At 32.6% G+C, this 19,251-nt stretch overlaps 1 protein-coding gene across 1 annotated transcript; it reads right to left on the reverse strand.

Annotated features, from left to right (window-relative positions):
• Window positions 1-13,132: 13,132 nt before the first annotated feature.
• On the reverse strand, window positions 13,133-14,153 carry LOC133201903 (uncharacterized). The gene is made up of 2 exons (XM_061337693.1): window positions 13,724-14,153; window positions 13,133-13,503 (listed from the first exon to the last, which is right to left on the reverse strand). The coding sequence occupies exons 1-2, from the start codon at window positions 14,151-14,153 to the stop codon at window positions 13,133-13,135; spliced, it is 801 nt and encodes a 266-aa protein (XP_061193677.1).
• Window positions 14,154-19,251: the final 5,098 nt, after the last annotated feature.

Here is a 19,251-nt window from a genome sequence, read left to right on the forward strand (position 1 = left end):
AAAAAAAAAAAAATTAAATGTAAAATCTTAAATCATGTAAATATCACCAATTGATATATAATATCCAATTCTTCATTTTAAAATGCACGTCCAATGTGTCGCATGTGAAGCTCTGACTACCAAAATAAACTAATGTGCATGCAGTTTCCCAATACCTTAGAAAATTTGTATTCTGTGTAGAAAGTCTAGAAACCCCAACTACTCTTTTCAACTACTTGACTATATTGTTCATATATAATTTGCAATAAAAACAAATAATGATATTTCATATTGAAGAATAAACATAAATTATTTTGGAAATTGTTGGAATTATTGCTCTTTCATGTGTGTTTGTGCATGGGGGGGGGGGGGGATTATAGTTTCAAACATAAACGCACTCTTTAATTCCTTTTTATTTTACCAACTTACCAGCCCAATGTTTGGAAAAAAGTTTTGAAAAGCAATCAATAAAAAAGTGGCCAATTCTTGTTTTGACAGGACCTCTACTTTATCAGTTTTACCACAATTCATTATACAAAGTTGTTACCGTTAGTAGGGTTTTATCAAACATAATTGAACTGTAATTTTTTTAAAAAATATATTTGCAGATCTTTTGCTTTTTACAATTGCATTGTAACTTCCATCTACAAAATGAACACTTTCAATGTGCTTTTTGGTACAGGTCACAACGTAAACAACTGGTAAACCGTTATTACTTGAAGGGTCTATTTTCCCAGTAGTAAAAGCAGCCTAATTATGTCATGAAAATATTGTATCAGGGCCGATTGTATTAATTTTTTTTTCTAAATAATAATAATCACAGTTTATTCACCGTCTTCACATAGTTCAATAAAGTAACATTCAACTATCGAAGAAAGAAGAAAATTCTTGAAAGAATACCAAAAACAATACCGTAATAACTATGTGCAGTTATGACCCTTGTGTCATCACTAGCTGCACGGACTATCATGATCTCTGTACTGTTGATTACCTGTGTATTGTGTGCGCTCAAGCGGAAAGGGATTTCTCATGGTGGTTGTATATTTCACTCCTTTGTGTAAAACAGTGGGCTTGGACAGAGCCTCATTTATAAAATATATTGTTAAAATGACACTTGTAAAAAAAAATTTGATTGGGCCGGGGGGGGGGGGGTCCCGACCCCCCAAACCCCCCTGAATCCGCCACTGATCCTTATATAAATTATGAAGCACCAGGGTCGGCCTGTACCCTCAAAGTTTAAGTGGCACTACTGAAAAAAAAAATAATAATACGATGACGATGACTTTTTATCCCAAAAATACATTCTGTGTAAGAGAGTTAATTATGTTTGGAGTTTGAAAAAAATCCCTCAGAAATTAACCCAAGTATGGAACTTCCTTAAATAAGTTGGACCCCCACCCCCACCACCACGACTACCGATAAAATAGGATTTTGTTGTATGAACAATTTTTTTCTTTAGATTGTCAGATTTTTTCGGGTAAGTTGTTCATCCCCCTCTCAAACAGGCCTGTACGAGCAAGGGTTTTAAAAGTCGAGGGGGGGGGTAGGAGGACAACCTCCCCAAAAGTCTGATAAGCCAAAAAAATCTAAACTGTCCAGACAAAAAGTATGTGTGTGTGTGTGTGGGGGGGGGGGGAGGGTCCAGCATCTAAATGAATATTTACTATAGCAAAATACTATACTCAGAAAAAATGCACCTCCCCACGTTCTACGGGCCTGTCAAAAACGATACTACGTGCCTGTAAGACATGCATAATTTGAGATTAAAAAGATCATTGCCAGAATCATGTTATCCTCTCTCTCTCTTTCCCTCCCCTAATTTTGTTAAACCAAACTCGTACATTAGTACATGCTGTCCGTGGAACAGAAAACGCAACATCTTATTTTCATATTTCATATATATATAATTTAATTTTGGTTGTAACGCGTCATTTGATTGGATAAAAAAATTAGAATATAGCGTATAACCTGGGTTGCCTACGTCACAATGACTTACGTCAAAAACGTATCAATCCGCTTCACGTTACATTTAAAATACATACAATCTGAAGGCATTTTTGAAGGAGAAATTGTCATATCTTTTACACTTATTGATGGAAAATTAAATTATAAGGAATGAATTTAATAGCTACCCAAGTTATACTGGTATAACATGGGTAGCTATTAAATTCATTCCTTAAATAATATATATATATATATATATATATATATATATATATATATATATATATATATATATATATATATATATATATATATATATATATATATATGTATGTATATATATATATATATATATATATATATATATATATATATATATATATATATATATATATATATATATATATATATATATATATATATATATATATATATATATATATTTCCCATGTTTAGTATTGTTTACCCCTTTATCCCGTGGATATGACTCATTGTAGCATCCACAAGTCAAATTTCATATATAATATTTAACAGTTGTATTGTATATCAAATTTTATTACATTTTCAACAGTGAAATACTGTGATTTATTTATTGAATAAAAGTGATATTCTCTCAGTGTGAAAGGATATCAAAATGATATTCTCTCACAGTGTGAAAGGATATCAAAGTAAGTAAAAAATAATTTCTGGACTGTCATAAGATAGAGATAGTAACTAACGATCTTGATAGAGCTAAAACTGCAAATTTCTTCCCAAATATGTTGCTAAAAGCCATGCTATGTAATGTTTTCAATCTCAGAACTGCTAAGCTGTGACGTCTCAACCGCTCAACTATGACGTCAAGCCTATGACACTGTGTTAAGAAAAGACAGAGGCAAAGGGAAAATCAAAGAAAATGTAATAAACAGAAAATTCAATGTTTTGTAGATGAATATGGAATTTATTTCACTCTGGAGACAGGATTTTTTTTATATTTTCACTCGTGCTTCGCACTCGTGAAAATATCAAAAAATCCTGTCCCACTCGTAAGCAATGTGATATTACCTGCCCCTGTCATGGTGGGTAGCGTTTTCCACTAGCAGAGCTGATAAATGTAATATACTAGGAAACGAGTGTGGATAGAAGGAAGTTATCGGTTGTAAGTTATCAAAGATGTAATATATTACTGTATTAGAACTTTATAGCATGTTACATGGTGAAATGGACTGAAATTTTGCATCAAAAGTAAAGTCTTTGTTTATGAGATGAACTCACCATTGAAAAGATACTAATAGACTAGTAGACCGATATCGAATAAATATATCGCCATTATTTTGCTTTTTGCCATATTATTAACTTTGGAATCATATCATATCATATCATAATGAGTAGCAAAGACTCATCAAACAAAAGATGTATTAGTGAAGTTTCATTAGATATGTCAAGATCGTTCAGTGACGTAATTCAATCATTGAAGAAGTCTCGTGATGGTTCACTGTCTGAGCAAACTCATGAACAGGAGCCTATTACCAGCTTAAACCCCACTCAAACATCTACTCCTGAAAATATCAGAGGTGCCAAACTTACAACAGATGATCCAAGTGAGCAACATCATGTTTCTCATTACCCCACCCCTCAACTTGTAGTATCAGGGCCCATTACAATCTGTAGTGAGGATATACAAAAGATTGCAGAAAGTGTCAAAGCTTTACTTAGCACTGACTTAGCGTCACTTACCACTGAAATCCAAAGCATTGTTAAAAGTGAAGTGCAAAAAGCTACAGAACCCCTACAAGAAAAAATTAAATATCTCGAACAACAAAACAAAGATCTGTTTCTAAAAGTTGATGAGCTAGAACAGTTTGGTCGCAGACCCTTGGGTCGCGTTTCAGGAATACCAGAAACAACAAATGAAAATACTACAGACAAAATCATGGGTGCCGTTTCAGCGGTTGGCATTCCTCTCCAACGAGAGGATATTATTGTATCTCATCGTGTCGGAAAACGTGATGTCAATCGAACACGCCCTAGACAAATCATTGCTAGACTGAAGTCTGTGGATCTCAAATTCTATCTTGTCAAAAATTCAAAAAAGTTCACAGAAAATCAAGAGACTGTTGGTATTACCATCAATGAAGATCTCACGAAATATCGAGATAAGATAATGTTCTTGGGCAGACAACTCTGTAGAAATCACAAGATAAAATCAGTGTCTACCTCTAATGGCAAGATCAAAATATACGATCTGAACAATCGAGTTCATTTTATTCGAGAGGAGGCAGATCTAGTTCCCTTCGGTCACGATATGGTAATTTTGTAAAATCTTCCTTCCACACCAGTTTTTCTTTGCACTCAAATGTAAAATGAACTGCATTTGTATGGCATGTCAAACGTTGCAATATTCGATCTTTTGCATTTGCATTGTATAATTTTCCATTTGCATTGTATAATTGTTATTTGTATTGTATAATTTTCTATTTGTATTGTATAATTTTTCATTTGTATTGTATAATTTTTATTTGTATTCTATAATTTTCTATTTGTATTGTATAATTTTCATTTGTATTGTATAATTTTTATTTGTATTGTATAATTTTCCATTTGCATTGTATAATTTCTTATTTGTATTGTAAAATTTCTTATTTGTATGCGATAATTTTTCATTTGTATTGTATCCGCGGACTGTTTATTTGTTTCGTTACGAGGGATTTCATTGGTCAAGTTTCAGCCTGTATCGGGTTGAAGATGTTCCGAATGCTCAAAGCAAACTGGGCTCATATGTATTTGCTTGCTTGATTGATTGATTATTGTTTAACGCCGAGTCGGCAATATTTCAGCCATATTTCGGCGGCATATGTATTTGCGTGCATGTTAGACGGTCATTGGATTCTAAAAAGGGAGCGCTGGTAGATGGCAAATAAATAATCTGTCCTTAGGAATACTGACTGAGAAAATAAATAAATTGACCTTGAGTGGTGGTAACTACCCCCACCCCCAAAAAACTGAGTTTTCGGGTTTGGGCGGATTTTCTTCTTTTTGTTTTTCTCCTTGTCTCTGATCATATTGGAAATAAATATTCTCTCCTGCGAGAGAATGAAAATTAATAATCGGATTCGACACCCCCCGAGAATCAAATGGTCGTCCCTTAGCATGCAACCGCAAATAGATGAGCCGAGTTTGTGTTTGTAGAGAGTGCGCAATCGGAATTGTGGGAAGGGTACCAGACTAAGTTTGTGATGGGCACCTGAGACCTTTCTACAGACTAAATTTTATGACCAATGACATCCTTCGTAACGAAATAAATAAACAATCCTCGGATACAATACAAATGAAAAATTATCGCATACAAATAAGAAATTATACAATACAAATAAGAAATTATACAATGCAAATGGAAAATATAGAATACAAATGAAAAATTATACAATACAAATGATTTTTTTACAACACAAATGGAAAATATAGAATACAAATAAACATTATACAATCCAAATGGAAAATTATAAAATCCAAATGGAAAATTATAGAATACAAATAAAAATTATACAATACAAATTGAAAATTATACAATACAAATGAAAAATTATACAATACAAATGAAAAATTATATAATACAAATAAAAATTATACAATACAAATGGAAAGTTATACAATACAAATGGAAAAGATCGAATATTGCAACGTTTGACATTCCATACATTTGTTTAGTTGTTTTGTTTTGTGCAGTTCAACTTTCGTGTACATTTCGAGATTCTGAGGTCCAATCAACCTCAAACTTTTACGATGTTAAAATAAATTGTGAAATGTATTGTGTGTACAACAAAGTGTTTGTATATATTTTCTACACACAATATTCCTATTTTCAGTTCCAGTGGTTTGTTATTATTTCCAATGTTTATTTTTTTGTTCACTTTTTTGTTGTATTATTTTTTTGTGTTAAATTTTATAATCTTTATAATTTCAGTTGTCATGCTCTACGTATTTCACTGCATTTCTCAAACTCTGTATCACTTGTCCCATTCTGTATGTTACTTTTATCAAGAAACACCATTGCAGCCTTTTTTTCATTTCCTATTGTATATACTTTCACCAAATTTTAGACAATGGGTGACTCTATTGATCAATATCGTGCTGCAATTGGTCTTTTTTATTCGTCTTGTAGAGGTGTATGCAAGTCTTACTCATTCCATATCTCGGTTTGTGAATTTTTATTGCACGTTTTTTATAGCATGATCAAATCATTCTTAAGATATACGACACGTATTAAGAGTGACTTAGTGTACATTAATTTTTACTTGCAATTGTTTACGTTTATCCTACTAGCCTGTCGTGATATTGAGGTCAATCCAGGGCCCACTATCGAAAGTGTCCTTGACATTTTGCACTTAAATATTCGTAGTATAAGAAGCAAATTAGGGTATTTGAATTCATTCGTCCATGACTTCGATATATTGTGCTTTACAGAGACCCATCTTGATCGTACCATAACTAATGATAATCTATTATTAGATGGTTTTAGTAACATAATAAGAAAAGATAGAAATTGTTTCGGGGGAGGTATTATGATATATTTATCAAATCAAATCCATGCAATAAGACGCCAAGACTATGAACCAGTTAATTTGGAGTGTGGTTAGAAATCGAAAATCTTACCTGTAAATACCATCTCTGTTGTATTTATCGACCTCCAAACGCTGAATCCAGTTTTTGGACTAAACTTTCATGGAGTATTGATAAAGTAGGGGAATCTTCAGGTAAAATCATAATTGTTGGTGATATAAATGTAGATTTGTTACATACTCCTCAAACACACATAATATACGAAATAATTTCAAGTTCCAATCTTGTCAATAACATCCACGTACCGACGAGAATTTCTAACAATACACGCACGCTTCTTGACCCAATTTTCACTTCCCTTGATATTCAGGTCTGTGATTCGGGTGTCCTTGAAATTGACCCAACTTTTAGTGATCACAAAGCAATTTACATTGCACTTTCCTCGAATATAAATTACAATCGAGCTTATAACCGAAAAGTATGGGATTATAAAAATGGTGACTTTCACAAATTAAATTCTTTAATACAAAATTGTGATTGGAGTAAATACATTAGTGATGCCGATAATATCGACGTTGCTACTGACAATTTTTCAAATAATTTTATCTCTTGTGTTAGACAATCCATCTGTGAAAAAACAATTACTATTCGCACACGAGATAAACCATGGATGGACTCCATTCTGCGTAAAACTCTCAGACTTAGAAATAGACTACGAAACAAAGCATTAAGAACGAAGAAAGAATCGGATTGGGCTGAATTCAAAAAAGTTCGGAACTCGTTCAATAACATGAAAAAGTATGCTATAGCTAATTATTATGACAATATAGAAACGCACCTAGTAGATGCAAATAAAAACAACAACAAATTATATTGGAAACTAATGAAGGATGCATTTAACGTGAAATCATCCAAAGATATACCTCCATTACAAATTACTACCGGCAATGGCGAAAGTAGCTTAGTTTTTGCTGATCTCGACAAGATAGAAGCGCTTAACAGTTATTTTTCATCCATCTCCTGTATCAACGATACAAAAGAAAGTCTACCAGAAATGTACTCTTTATGTAGTGACAAACTAAGTAATATCATAATTGATGAACAAGAGGTAGTCGATATAATTTCTATACTTCCTGTTAATAAAGCTATAGGTCCCGACTGTATCAGTCACAAAATGCTAAAAAACACTGTTTCTACTGTTTCAAAACCATTAGCTATGTTATTTAATAAATCATTGTCAGAGAATGTTTTCCCAGCCATGTGGAAAGTAGCTCATGTATTACCTCTCTTTAAAAAAGATGATCCTTCGTTAGTGTCTAATTATAGACCTGTATCATTGTTAAGCTGTGTTAGCAAAATTATGGAGAGAATTATTTTCAAACATGTGTATAATCATTTTCATTGTAACAGTTTATTTTATCGATATCAAGCGGGCTTTTAACCTGGTCACTCTACTGTGTACCAACTTCTAGAAACTTTTCATAGTATTGTACAAAGCATAGATGAAGGAAAATCGTGTTGTATGGTTTTTTGTGATCTCTCTAAAGCATTCGACAGAGTATGGCACAAGGGTCTTCTTTTCAAATTGCAAACGTATGGAATATCTGGCGATCTTTTACAATGGTTTACTAGTTACTTGAGAAATAGATCACAAAAAGTTATGTATAAAGATCTTCTATCATCGAACCTCAATATATATGCAGGTGTGCCTCAAGGTTCAGTTCTAGGTCCTCTTTTATTTTTGATATATATTAATGATGTTGCTGAAAATATGCTTTCAATGTGTAGATTATTTGCTGATGACAATTCACTACAACATGCATCATTTAATTTATTAGATATAGAATACACGTTAAACCATGATCTTGATGTTTTAGATAAATGGTCGAGTAAATGGCTTTTAAGATTTAATCCATCAAAACAAAGGTTGTATTTTTTTCCTTAAAAAAATAGATCAGTTTTACCAAATTTGTATTTCCAAGGCAATACACTGGAGTATGTATCGGTGCATCGCCACTTGGGTATTTTATTGTCACAAAATCTTAGCTGGTCTGAGTATATTGATAGTATTGTAAATAATGCATATAGAAAATTGGGGCTATTAAAGAAATTAAAATTTTCAATAGGTAGGAAAAATCTTTCCCTACTGTATACAACATTTATAAGACCAACATTTGAATACGCCTCGATTGTCTGGGATGGCTGCTCTTTATCTGATGTAGAAAAACTTGAAAAAGTACAACTAATGGCCGCTAGGATAGTTACTGGTCTTCCGATACTAGCCTCAAGAGAATCACTTTATTTTGAAACAGGATGGGTACCTTTGAAAAACCGTCGTTACCAAGCAAAAATGATTACAATGTTTAAAATTAACAATTGTGATGTACCGGAATATATTCGTGATATAGTCCCAAAGAAAAGAGAACAAATATCAAGATACAATACACGAAACAAAGATCAATTAAATATTCCAAGAGGCAGGTTAGAAATATTTAACAAATCATTTGTACCTGATGCTGTTAAAAGATGAAATTTATTGGATACCGATACAAGAGAAGCCAACTCAGTTAATTCTTTTCGTAAGATTATAAGTGATAATGCTCCAAAAGCACCTTCCTATTTTTTATTTGGTAAACGCACTACAAACATAATCCATACTAAATTAAGGCACAACTGTGTATTGAACCAAGATTTATATAAACGTAATATTATTGACAATCCTTATTGTTCTTGAGGTAAACAAGAAGATGCCTATCATTTTTTCTTTGTTTGTAAAAAATATCTTAATGCTCGAAATAATCTTTTTGACCTTCTTTTTCGACTTGATTTAGATATCATAGATGTACACCTACTACTCTGGGGCAACGAAAACTTTTCATTAGAGTTAAACATTGGTATTTTTGCCGCTGTTCACAGATTCATAAATGAATCTTGTAGGTTTAGCTAGATATACTATACTATTTGCATTTATTTGTATATGTTTTCATTATTATTTTGCATGACAAATATTATGTGTTTTATTAAGGAGAAGAACTCGTAAGTTGTTAGAACTTGTTTCTTATCCTTTTGCTTGGCAATAAAATATGTTCAAAACAAAACAATTGAATATCCTCTATAAAGCTTATAAAAAATCATTTAAGAAAAATATCATTTTGGGATTTCCTGGTCAAGCGTTGTTACTAAAAATAGATTGCGAAATGTAAGGGTATTGTTCTTGTGTGTGACCACTTTTCTGAAGTAAATATTTTGTATCATTAATGTCAAAATGTAAGTTAAGATATTAAAAATATAATCTCTTTCTTTTTTTTTCTGTTACCCAGAATCATGATTATTAAAGTTTAATTGCATAAAACACCTAAATTGGCCTGATTCATTAGATTTTGACGGTCTACTTCCTGTATAATCAGTTGTCACGATAGATACGCAAAGTTACGCCAAAGAAACGCAACGTTACGCCAACGTTATGCTTATAAAAAAAAAAATGTCAGCAATAAAATTAATGAAGATGATCGCAAATTAATTTAAAATCAGTAAAAACACTAAATTATATCAATTGTTGAGGATTACACCTTATTTAGCAGGTGAAGAAAACATACAATAGAGCATAGTTTACTGGGTTATATCTTGTTAAATATTTGTCATATTTTATAATTTTTAAGGTTGACTTAATATATTTTTTTATTGAAAAGAGCTGGAAAACGGTGGTTAATATCAAACAAATTGAAAATTAACAAAAATTACAACAATTGCAATTTAATATTGTATGTTTTTTTAAATAACGTTTTCCATTAATATTCCTTGTTGAAAAAATATGTAATGTGTAGAACAAGTATAAAGACGGTGCACTCTCCATTGCGTTGACTAGTTTTTGACAGCACAGCCTAATATAATAAAAAATCACATTTTTTCAACGTTTTTACTATTTGCATTTTTATTTTTTTATTTTGTATCGTTTTAAAACACAAACATTAATAAACAAACATACAAAACAATTATTAAAGAAATTCTATTTCAGAAACAAATAATGTACATGTATTTTAATATGACATAAACCAAATATCAACTTTGCTAAGTAGCATATAAAAGTTCATTACTACCGAAATAATATCATCATAAATATTTTGACTTCCTTATTTTCTCCAAGAAAAAATCATCCTTACTAACAGAAAATTATATTGACTTCAGAACTTTTAACAAAGGATGACTGCACTTAAGGACATGCGAAATTTGCGACAAAATAAACTTTCAAAACAAGCATTTTTCTTTTCATTGCAAGAATGGTCAAAATCCAATCTACAACTTTATGTAATTACGTTTAATAAAAGTGTGTATTTACGAAGTTTGAATCTGTTTTCAAAGGCAGGGGTCATCACAATTTCTTGAATCTCCGTTCGATAATGAGGACGCCCACTTTTTTACTGACTTTATACATAGTCAGCGCATGTTTGTCTATTGTTCTACGTTTAACAGTAGTTGTATATTTGCATAAATAACAATGTGCCAAAAGGAGATTAATAGACAAATATGCGCTCATGGTTAAAAAGAGAAAAAAACTGCTTCTTCTTACATTCGTTTTCTGTGTTGTAACCAAGGATTGTGACTTGTTGAATATTATAATTCACCACGTGATTTCTTACCTCAGGTAACTTTGTGAATACTAGATTCCGTCACGTGACTTGTAAGGTAGCATGTTATGTGCTAACTAGGACATTGTGTTCGAACACGTTAAGTCATCTGGCATTGATATAAAATCTGCTTTAATCACATTAACGTGCTCATATTGTTAATTTCGTTTTGAAACCTTTGTCAGAAGTGTATTTGTGCCACACAGAATGGAGAGGGAGATTGGAAAGAGTGATCACGTTCTTTTTTCCAAACATGTCATTGTTATTTATCAAGTCTAATTTTAGACCCATTCTTACAATGTTAGCCCCACCTCTCTTGCATATCTAATGTTCAATCAAGGGCAGGTAAGTGTAAATTCACTATATTTGAAAAGCAGCAAGGAAAAAAAACATTGAATCATTTTATTGTATCACAGTCTAAAATCATTTTAAGATTTAAATTTGGTTCCAAATTGACAGGATTCTTTCATAAACATACAAAAGTGAAATAAGATTTAGATATAAAAGCAACAGAAGCAATCGAAAAGGACCCAAAAACAGGCGTTAAGTGCAGTCATCCTTTGCAAAGAGTTCTTTGTAGGAGAGTGTGTATATTTTACCATTGTCTCCTTTCTTAGTAAATTTATAAAGTTCTTTTTCTGTAACACATTGTTTCAAAACATTTTTCCTGTACCGCATCTGTGCTTTAATGGCCTTGATTTTTTCCCTGACACAATTGACTCCTTTATTTTTAATTTGCATTCCTGCGGAGATTTCCATGACCCATAGAAAACAATTTCATCGCTCTGTTTTTCAAGACGATGCAACCTTTTTCTCTGAACTTCTGCTTTGTGTTGAAATTCTTGCTCTTGTCGCTCTTCTCGTTTTTGCTGTATTTCTCTTCTCCGTGTTTCAAAGATAGATCTTTCCGTTTGTACAGATTTCCTGGCTTCTGAAATGAGAACATCTATATTTTCTTCTTTACTTAGTAACCAGTCAGATGTTTTATTCAGCAAAAATAGGGTGTAGGCTTCAATTGCAAGAGTAGATTTGTTAGGTTTACTTCTTAAAATCTGGTCCATATATGCAAAAAGTCTTTCTGAAAAGGAATTGTGCTTGTCCACACTTTTTGTTAGTAATGACAGCTCCTCGGTAAAAGTTTCGTACTTTCCATTTGGTAAATGGTCTTTGTAAGCATGAAGAACGACATTCTTGATGGAGGGTAGCATAATGCTTAATATGATCTCGACGTCTGTGTCATATTTAGATTCGCTTATCAAACATTCAAATATTCTGTCACCATTCAAGTTGTTTGGTGCGAAAGCAGGAAATTTTCCCTTTATAAAATCTGGCAAATCTTGACTAGCATCTGCTAAATACGTTGATAAACGAAGGTAGTGGTAAGACATACTTTCAATGGAGAGTTCTCTGCTTTCAAGGAGATTCCATAAGGGAGTTGTGATCAATTTTGCAATAAGACCTAGAGCTTTCAATCCGGCAACATAAAATGAAACCTTAAGATCCGAAAGTACAGACATAAGAAGTCTCTTACTTTCAATGCAGGATTTTTCCAGAAAATCAATCATTTGAGAATGGAGATAAAAGATACAAGCTGCATTTTGAAACAAAATATTAAACCTATTTCCCTTAAACGGCTGTAATGGAAGGGATGTGATACCATTTTGCTGAAGAAATTTTAACGGTTGCATGTATGTTCTAAAACTTCCAAAGCACCCACTTTTTTCATCGCCGCGCCTAGCAAAAGCTTTGCATGCATTTCGAATCACCCGAAAGCAACCTGATTCGCCTTCTTTTGAGAATCCTTCATGGCAGATTGGTGGGTTCTCTTCAAAATTTCCCATCTCTGCTTCAAACAGACTTTTCTGTGCTGCATTTGCCATGTGAACTAGTCCATGGAGACCGCAGAAAAAAGTTATTTAGTCTACTGACTGCTTCTTTCCCAGCATTATTTAAAGTGTTGTAATCTTTTCGTATTTGTGGAAGAAGGCTCTGTCTATATATCTCTAGTAGTTCATTGAATTTTTATTCAGTGGCTGCTCTATCACTCATTGTGTTTTGTATGCTGCCCAAAATTTTGTTCCCTGTTCAAGAGTTTTGTTATTTGCTTCAGATATATCCTCTAAAATATCCTTAAATGTGTCTAAAGTATTCTCTGCTGACTTGGTTGCCATTTCACGCAGACCTAAAACAAAATAAGATCCATCTTCGTCACGAACCGAAAACCCACCATACTTTATGCCATACTTTGAAGTTTCATCTGTATGTAACGTAGTGTTTTTTTTCTCGGGTAATATTTCCTCCAGTTGTTTTTTAGCGAGTGAAAGACGTTGTATGTTCATATTTGCAATAGTTGTCTGACATGGAAGATGATCAGGTTTTTTTCCTGCCAACTTTAAACATGCTTCAATAGTTGGTTCTATAAAGAGAAGTACTTAATGTCAACATTTAATATGATGCAACTGAAAAGGTGCATGAACAAAATGCTCTCTCTCTCTCTCTCTCTCTCTCTCTCGTACATATGAGATAGAAGTACATACAAGAAAGAAGTCTTTCTCTCTCTCATGAACGAGCACACACAATCACACACAAACAAACATAACAAACAAACTCGGATGTACTGGAGTATTAACACTTACCAATCTGGGTAGCAGGAACATTGTGCTCAAGAAGAGTGTAGACACATAGATGAAGCTGAGGTGTGAATGCTTTCTCTTTTTTATTAAACAAGCGAATCACGTCGTTTTTGTTTGCTTCTTGTAATAACTCAGACATTACTGAAATTTCCTCCTCCTTCTCCTTTAAAATTTTCCGAAGTTCTCTGAGAACATTGTTGAGGTCATCATTTTCCTCTTGTAATTCGCTTATGAATTTGTGACATTCCTCTACAGTTGAGTCTGCTGAGGTTTCTAAGCGAGTACATTTTGTTTTCCAGTATTCTTCTCTTCTTTTTGTTCGTTTGGTTTCTTGCTTTGAATCCTTTAACTTCTCGTGAAGAATTTCATTTTTCTTTTTTACTTCTTCTGAATAACTGCTCATACAATGTATGTTGGAAGTTTGTTTTGACATTTCTGATTCTAATCTCGATTTCTCTGTGACAAGACTTTGATTTTCAAGAATGAGTGATTTGTTAATTAACATGGCTGTGGAAGATGCATCACCACCTGAGCTGATTAGATAGGATGATTCAGAAATCCTGAGTGTACTTTTAGATATCTGAGGTGGAACAAATTCTGTATCCAGGAAATTTTTTAATTTCTTATTTCCCTCATTCAGACCATAAGTCTTTCTAAGTTTCCCATACTGAGTCCATAGCCGTGTAATTGCTACCTTAGTGGAGGTAAAATTGCAGTTTTGCGAGTTTTCCAAGAACCCATTGCGCAGTCTTGGATGCTCCACATACTTTTCGGGAATCAATAATGTCAGAATTGAAAAATCTGATGCTTGAACTGGACATTTCATCAAAAACTTGCAGAATACTAGTCATAAATATGACTGGCAGCAGCATATAATAGACTCTGAAAGGGAAAACAGGAGACAAAAATTTAAATTATATGATATTTAGGTAAAAAAAATTAAGTACTGGTAAGATCTGTAATCTGTATTAAAGATTGTCCAAATTGTCTGTGAATTATTAAGACAAGCTCTATCTCCTTCTCTCTCTCTCTCTCTCTCTCTCTCTCTCTCTCTCTCTCTCCTGTAAAACATTTTATTTATATTTTTGATTTTTATTTAAGCCCTCTTTGATGCATCAGTAATACTATTTATTTCAACTTATTTTTTCTATCCATCCATCCATCTATCTATCCATCCATGATGCGCTCTTGGCACATACTATTTTTTACTAATATGTTGTATGTAAAAGTAAAATATATATATATTAAATTATAATACATGTCAGTGTGTGGATATAAACTGTATGTTAATGGGAATATAAAGGATGACTGCACTTAACACCTGTTTTTGGGTCTTTTTCGGTTGCTTCTGTTGCTTTTATATCTAAACCTTATCTCACTTTTGTATGTTTATGAAAGAATATTGTCAATTTGGAACCACATTTATATCTTAAAATGATTTTAGACTGTAATACAATAAAATGATTCAATGTTTTTTGTCCTTACTGCTTTCCAAATATAGTGAATTTACACTTACCTGCCCTTGATTGAACATTAGATATGCATGAGAGGTGGAGCTAACATTGTAAGAATGGGTCTAAAATTAGACTTGATAAATAACAATGACATGTTTGGAAAAGCGAACGTGATCACTCTTTCCAATCTCCCTCTTTATTCTGTATGGCACAAATACACTTCTGACAAAGGTTTCAAAACGAAATTAACAATATGAGCACGTCAATGTGATTAAAGCAGATTTCATATCAATGCCAGATGACTTAACGTGTTCGAACACAATGTCCTAGTTAGCACAAAACATGCTACCTTACAAGTCACGTGACGGAATTAAGTATTCACAAAGTTACCTGAGGTAGAAATCACGTGGTGAATTATAATATTCAACATGTCACAGTCCTTGGTTACAACACGGAGAGCGAATGTAAGAAGAAGCAGTTTTTTCTCTTTTTAACCATGAGCGCATGTTTGTCTATTAATCTCCTTTTGACACAGTATTATTTATGCAAATATACAACTACTGTTAAACGTAGAACAATAGACAAACATGCGCTGACTATGTATAAAGTCAGTAAAAAAGTGGGCGTCCTCATTATCGAACGAAAATTCAAGAAATTATGATGACCCCTGCCTTTGAAAACAGATTCGAACTTCGTAAATACACACTTTTATTAAACGTAATTACATAAAGTTGTGGATTGGATGTTGACCATTCATGCAATGAAAAGAAAAATGCTTGTTTTGAAAGTTTATTTTGTCGCAAATTCCGCATGTCCTTAAGTGCAGTCATCCTTTAAGACAAACTGAATGAAGGCTGTGATGGTAAAACAATATTCCTCATATCAAAATCATTATTTTCTGTTACAAAAATTTTTAAACACAATCATCTAGTATATAACACATTATAATTTAAGCTAATTTATTTAGCAACTAAATTGAATTTATTTACATTCCCTTTAATAAAAAAAGAAAATAAATTCTAATTTATTTATTTATTTTTGGGGGGGGACACTAAATACCTATTTTCCTTTCTTTTTTATTTTGTATTTTAACTATAAATATAAATTTTACTGCTTCAAAATTATAACATTATTTTAGTTTTTTTTATACATATATATTTTCCCAGTCCTAATCATTGTTTCATGTTATATGATATTTTTGACGTTTATAATTAGTATGAAAATATGTAATTTTAAAAATACCCCTTTGGGCACCCCATAAGAAAGACATTTAGAGTTATCCCCCTCTGAATATCCATAGTTACAGTTAACACACTCCATCGCGAAACAGTGTAGCCTAGCGTGAAAATGACGTTAAGTAGTAATTACGCTTAATATGTAGTGTTGTTATTTGAAGGATCGCTTTTTAGCGCCGATGTAAGGAAAATTTATCTACACAGCTTCTTAAAGAAGAGAAGATTCTCTTTTATTATTGTAACACATATATGCAACCGGCTCGACAAATGAGTGAAAATTCTCTCCGAAAAATACTTACATTTGGCTATCTATTATCATGGCAATACAAGAATCTGGGTATCATTATGTTCAGCATTATCTTCAGCATCTACCTTTGTACAAAAAATGCAGACTATATCCTCCGTTGTCCTGGAAACGGCGGAATAAAATAACGCGGTTTTTACGACACGTTAAATTCGTGACGTTTTATTTCAGAACATGCTGTAACATTTAAAAGAAATTAAAATAGCATGCGACAATATATAAATAGTGCACGTTTTTGAGGGTAACAGTTGAAATTGACACCCCAAGGAAAACCATTGTCAACCGACGCGTCAGCGGAGGTTGACAATGGTTTTCCAAGGGGTGTCAATTTCAACTGTTACCCTCAAAAACGTGCACTATTTATTTTATTATACTGAATGTCTTATTGATTTCGGATGTCATTAAAAAAATCGGAGATCGTCGTTAAGTTCACGCTTAGAAAGCTTTCAAACTCCCCGCTTCTATTTTTCTCAATAAGAAAGCTTCGGAAAAGATTTACCAACCTCTTTATTATTTTTTTGCTACTCAAAAAGTCCTTTATCATCTAAAGTTTGCACTCGCAAGGATGTTTCGTCTGTCGTTTGTTGTTTTCAAGTAAGCTACATCGGACGCAACCTTTTATTGACGTCGTTTATTAGGCTTCTTTCAAACGCACAACCGACGTTTTGAGGATTATACGGTGAACCGTACGCGCATGATTTGAACGCATGTGACATTTTCGTTATGTTACCCGTTGTCAAGTCTGTTGCTAACGCTGAGGGTAACATTACGGATTGTTAAATGCATCTAAATCAATCAGATTTTGGTATTTAACATGAAAGTATAATAATAAAAAATATAACATTATAATTTTTAGATTGTCAAACAATTTACCTTTACAGTTCAATTTGATTTTTTTAAGTTGGAGATATGAAAATGTGTTAAATATTTTTTTTAAAATTGGTAGTTTTGTATATAGTCACATAGCGTAATACATAACGTAAAATGAGTTGTGGATGCTAGATCTACTCATTGGATATTTTTTTCATAACCCACAGTTAAGTGCAGTTGTGACGTCACAATGGTTTTTGCGTTAGCGTGATGAAGTAAAATAAAGTGGAGTCCTATATAAAACAGTGTAAAACATTGGTTGTGAAGTATTAAACATGGGATAAAAAGAATCTCCCATGATTTGTAGTTGGATATGACTTTAATCCAACGAGTTGTGTGTTTTTATCCCCTCGCCAAGGCTCGGGGATAAAAAACACACAACTCGTTGGATAAAAATCATTTCCAACTAGATACAAATCATGGGAGATCCTATATATATATATATATATATATATATATATATATATATATATATATATATATATATATATATATATATATATATATATATATATATATAATATATATATATATATATATATATATATATATATATATATATATATATATATATATATATATATATATATATATATATACCGGTATAATATTAAGCATTTATATTGTATTATCTTCACGCTAGCCAAGGGTTTCTGATCCGCTGTTCTCCTCAGAAACCCTTGGCCTATGGTGCTATCAAAAGTCGGGATTTTTTTTTCTAAAGTTGTGATTAGAGTCCACTGATATTGTTCGACCATGCAATGAGCGAAAGCTTTTGTAAATGACGATGTCTCCGTTCGGGATGTATCTTGACTCTGTAGTCTCGAGAATGAAAAACACAAGTAAACAACGTGCCATTCTATAATAAATAGTATGGTGTCGTCAAACTTTTAGCAGATATGTGCACATATATAATATGATCAGGAATATAGTTTTGCACCACCTTATATTACAAATAAACAACGTAAGATACTTGCTTGTTAACTTTTATTTTAAATACGCTTTTTTTTTTTTATTTCTTTCGATGACGCAATCTGCGCAATGTGGTAAGATTCGAGATCACGTGACGTAACAATCCCGACTTTTACAGCACCATGGGCCTCGCACCATAGGCCAAGGGTTTTGAGTGAGTAGCAGATCAGAAACCCTTGGCTAGCGAAGATGATATTGTATGCACTTTATAGAGTTTTTTGTTGCAAATTGTTGAATGACAAATTAACTGGACTAATTTACTGAGCTTTTTGCTCTTCATAGTGATTGTCTGATCCCCCTGTGTTTGGCGTCTGTCTGTTTATCCGTCAGTTCAACATTTCTTAGTCGATACTTTTTTAACGGTGGAATGATATTCATGCCCATACTGGAGCAAAGTTCGAGCCCGATTAAATGGCAATCCTAAACTGCACCTTTAACAAAAAAGGCTGTAAATTGGGTGTACAGGAGATTGTTTTCGTCCTAAGTATTGCAGCATTATTCAAAAAAGGATGTTTTCTTCTTCCCTTTCTTTAAGTTAAGCCAAGGCTTCCTGAAAATGACTGTAAGCGCGCATTTCAATTGCTTAGAGAGTGAAATTCTCAAAAAGAAGTTGAAAGAGTGTTGATGATGCAAAGGTGAACTCTATGACGCCTCAACATACGCATCCCTCGATCTCGCTAGCTTGACTTATATACA

Source organism: Saccostrea echinata, unplaced genomic scaffold (assembly GCF_033153115.1).
Source record: "Saccostrea echinata isolate AGI-Se365-2 ecotype Australia unplaced genomic scaffold, CSIRO_AGI_Sech_v1 ptg000046l, whole genome shotgun sequence".
Lineage (NCBI taxonomy): Eukaryota > Metazoa > Mollusca > Bivalvia > Ostreida > Ostreidae > Saccostrea > Saccostrea echinata.

Bases quoted from the DNA above. Each gene is read 5' to 3' on its own strand.
- LOC133201903 (XM_061337693.1), bottom strand. From the start codon at position 14,153: ATGTCAAAACAAACTTCCAACATACATTGTATGAGCAGTTATTCAGAA. The intron at 13,504-13,723 runs GTAAGTGTTAAT...TTCTCTTTATAG, and splicing joins TGTTCCTGCTACCCAGATTG to AACCAACTATTGAAGCATGT.